Source organism: Trypanosoma cruzi, genomic scaffold (genome assembly GCF_000209065.1).
Source record: "Trypanosoma cruzi strain CL Brener 1047053516733 genomic scaffold, whole genome shotgun sequence".
In the NCBI taxonomy this organism is placed as follows: Eukaryota; Euglenozoa; class Kinetoplastea; order Trypanosomatida; family Trypanosomatidae; genus Trypanosoma; species Trypanosoma cruzi.
Window position 1 is genome coordinate 14,695 of NW_001849126.1, and position 4,039 is coordinate 18,733.

General features: G+C 65.0%; 1 protein-coding gene across 1 annotated transcript, besides 2 other annotated features; it reads right to left on the reverse strand.

Annotated features, from left to right (window-relative positions):
- Tc00.1047053510383.9 (dispersed gene family protein 1 (DGF-1), putative) lies at positions 1–4,039 on the reverse strand (the record flags this gene model as incomplete). Its single annotated transcript, XM_798132.1, has 1 exon — positions 1–4,039. A coding segment is annotated over one exon (4,039 nt), but the record flags the coding sequence as incomplete, so codon positions are not given.
- Positions 1–4,039: a sequence feature (areas not merged during assembly with more than two copies in the genome that could not be assigned to a particular haplotype).
- Positions 3,753–3,796: a microsatellite.

Below are 4,039 nucleotides of genomic sequence, written 5' to 3' on the forward strand. Positions count from 1 at the left end.
GCGTCACCTGCAGTGTCTCCGTCGGCCCGTGCTGCGTCGGACTGTAGTGCGCCGTGCTCAGGCTCGGCGTCCACGTTGGCGTCAGGCTGTGCGTCTCCGTCAGCGTTGCCGTGTGGCTCAGCAGCGGCATGCCGGGAGTGCGGTTGCACCCGTCCACGTGCGGCAGGTACACCGGCAGGCAGTCGCGCCCGTACCCGCCCTCAGCACAGCGGCAGCGGCACGACCCCGACATCGCCCTCGTCGCTGCTGCAAAGCAGTGCACGTCGGCGTCGCACATGCCACACGCCACAGGACGGAATTCCCCGATAATGCCGGCAGACCTGTAGTCCATCGGCTCCAGCGCCTGCCCGTTGAGCGCCAGGCACCCCACGACGAACCTTCGACTGGCGCCCCCAAGCGCAACGGTGCCGTCCATCACGACGGCCCCGCTGCCAGCGTTCCCGTGGAGCGTCAGCGTGCTCTGCACAAATTCCGCACTGCGCGGGTACGACGGCAGCGACAGGAGCCTGCCGCTGATGCTGTTGCCGCGCACCGACAGCCACGACCCGGACACAAACAACGCCGACCCCCGCAGCACCAGCAGCGCGCCACCGGTCAGCGCACCGGCGTTGTCGTTCACTACGACGGCGGACGCGTTGGCCACCACCCCGCCGTCAAACACCAATCCATGCGCGGCGTACACCTGGCTCCCCGACACGCGCAGCACAGCGCCCCCCGACGCAACCACGCGCGCACTCGCGTACAACGCATAGTCGCCACCGAACACATCCGCGTCCAGCGCGACACCGCCACCGACAAGCTCCAGCACGGCGCCGTCCACCACCACCGTCCGCCCACCAGTCATCACGGTCACGAGGGCCACGCCGGACACAACCAGCACGGACCGCACGAGCCGCAGGCCCGACAGCACCAGCAGCGGTGCGTGCGGTGAAGACTGCAAGCCGGGAAGATACACAAGCGGCGTCAACCTCGCGGCAACCAGCAGGGAGTCGGTCACCGTCAGCACGGACCCCGCGGGAAACGTGCCGGTCAGCACAAGCGCACCGTTCAGCGCCTCCACATCGCACACCGACAGCTCCACCGGACCGCTCTCGTCGCTCCCCGCCGCTCCCGCACCGCGCAACGCCCCACCGCCCATCACGTACAGCACGGCGCCATTCTGCAGAGACACGTTCTGCACAACGATCCGCACGCCGTCCCGCGCCATCCACGGCACGTACAGCACAGGACTCACGCCGTCCAGCACAACGTGGCGCAGCGTTACCTCGCTCACGCCGGCAGGCACAACGAACACCGACCGCACCGTCACGCCCTCGCGGACAAACACGCTCGACGCAGTGCCCGCAGCAGGCGGCAGCACGGGAGTACCCACAGGCACGCACGCCTCGCCGTACCCGCCGCTGCCGCACACGCACACGCACACACCGCTCCTCATGCTCGCCGACGCCGTCCCGGAAGCGTAGCAGTGCGTGTCCCTGTCGCAGGCGTCACACCCAACAACGTCAATCCTCCCAGCGTCGCCAAAACCAGCCGCTGCGTACTCCTCCGCCGTCGACAGGACAATTCCACCAGCGTCGTTGCACGCCACCCTCAAATGCGCCCCAGCCACAAGCGACAGGCTCAGCGACAGCATCCGCGGCAACAGTGCTCGGTTGCGCACAAAGCTCAGCGTGCTCCCAGCAGCGTTCACGGCACCAGCGGCGTAGAGCATCTCCCTCGAGACGCCGTCGTGCACGTTGCCCTTCGCAAGCAGCATCGACCCGCCGGCCAGGCTCACCGTCGAATAAAACGCCACCGCGTAGTCCCCCGTCGACACAAAGTCGCTCCGCACAAGTACCACAGCGGAGCCCGACACGCTCACAGCCCCACGCACAGACACCGCGTGCTTGCACAGCAGGAAGTGGCTGTCAACAAACGCCGCAACAGAGCCGCCAATTGCCGCAACACCGCCCTCCACAGACACGCACAGCCCCAGCGCCGTCTGCACAAAAAGCCCGTCCACGTACAGCGCACCGCGCGACGACAGCGCCACGCCGCCAACCACCAACACGCCAACAGCGTCGCGGAACACCGCCGCCAATTGCGTGCGCGCGACGTTCAGCACGCTCCCCGTCAGATTCACGTTGTGTAACACGAGGCACGCGGACGCGTCACCAAGGTCGTAGGCGCCGCGGTACGCAACACGCGCCTCCGCAATCAGCACCGAGTCCACCACAGTGACGCGCGAGCCCGGCGGGTATCGGTTCGCCACCACCACGCCGCCGCCGGAGCGCGACTCAAGCCCGCTGATCAACACAACAGCACACTGGCCAGCAGGCGGGTCGGACCGCCACCCGACAACGTACAGGCTCGCTCCGTCCAAAAAAGTGCAGTTCGCCAGCGTCACGTTGCGCACGCTCCCTGACATCAACTCCACGTCCACCACGACGTCCGCCGCAAAGGTCACACCAACGTAGCACGCCACCGACGTCCCAAGACCGACGTTCACCTCCACATCCACACGCACGTCCCGCACGCACAAGTCGGCGCCGTCGGTACTCGGTGGCTCGGGGACAGCAACGGGCAGGCACGCATCGCCGTGGCCGCCCTCAGCGCACGTGCAGGCGCAGCCATCACTCGACGCCGTCGTCGTGTACGCGGGGAAGCACGACGCCGCAAGGGTGCATGGGTCGCTGCAGGTCAGAATGGTGGCATTGTACGCGGATGGGATGCTGTATCTCACCCCCTCCTCGCCGTTCACGGTGTTGCACGCAACCACAACCACGCCGTTTGTGAGGTCGTCAGACCCTGAAATTATCCACAGCACTCTCGGCGTAACCGTGCTGGACATGAATTGGTTGCCGGAAACAGAGACCGTGGAGTCGCGGAGATTCAACCTGGGGTATATGTAGGCAAAAGCTTCCGATGGGGATTCATGGCAGAGGTTGCCGCTCAACTGCAGCCAGGAGTTGTAGTAGATGTTGGAGGAGTAGCCTGGGAAAAACACAACCGAGCTTCCCTGCATGTCGTTGCCCTGAAACACAACCGCTGACTGGGACTCTACATGGGTTGACGAGAAAAGTGACATGAAGCGCCTCACTGGACTCGTCACAACGTTGCCTCGAATCACCACGGCAGAGTTGTTAATTACATTCAGCGATGAGGATTGGCTAGACCCCTCAAGATATATCAAGGTACCGTTACCGCCGTACATATGAAACGCGTTGCCCACCACCGCAAACACGGAGTGCCACGACACCCTCAGCGCAGATCTGAGAACGCGGATGGCGCTTGACAATGCCCTCACGGTCTGAAACACATTGCCGCTGAGCACCACCGCGGAGTCGTTGGTAATCACCAGATCATTCATCGCAACACACGACGGTCCCCTAAGGTCCAAACCAGACCTAGGGATCAGCCTCGTGACCGTAAAGCGATTCCCACTTATGGTGATGTTCGTGTGCGGTGGGAACACACCCTCCGGGCTGAGCAGCGCGTCAATAAACGTGTTGCCGGTGACGACGATGTTCAGTGACCCCACAGCAGCGTACGCATTGCCCAAGAGCAACAGCACGGCGCCGTCCCTCCACGTGCATCCATCGAACGTGACGTTTGCCACGTCGCCCGTCATCGCGCCAATCAGCACCGTCAGGCTCATGCCGCCCCCGCTGAACGTCACGTTGCGGTAGCACAGCCACGACAGCCCGCCGCCCACTGCCTGCGCCACCTCGGGGTACACCATGTCGCTGATGCACTCACCAATCGGCAAAGTGGGCAGTGGCGGCGTGGGCGGCGGCGTGGGCAGTGGCGGCGGCGGAGGGCCAGCAGGCACAGGCGCCGGGACGCACACATCGCCATGCCCTCCAGCAGCGCACTGGCAATTGCAGCCGCTGACAGCCGTCGTCAGCGGGGCAAAGCAGTCGCCGTCCTTCGTGCACTCACCGCACACAGCAACCGTCGTCACGTTGGTGATGCCGTGGAGCTCCAGTTCAGCCGCCGTCGTCACCACCCGTCCCGCGACCGTCAGGCACCCTGCAAAGAACTGGTAGCCGGCCCCAAC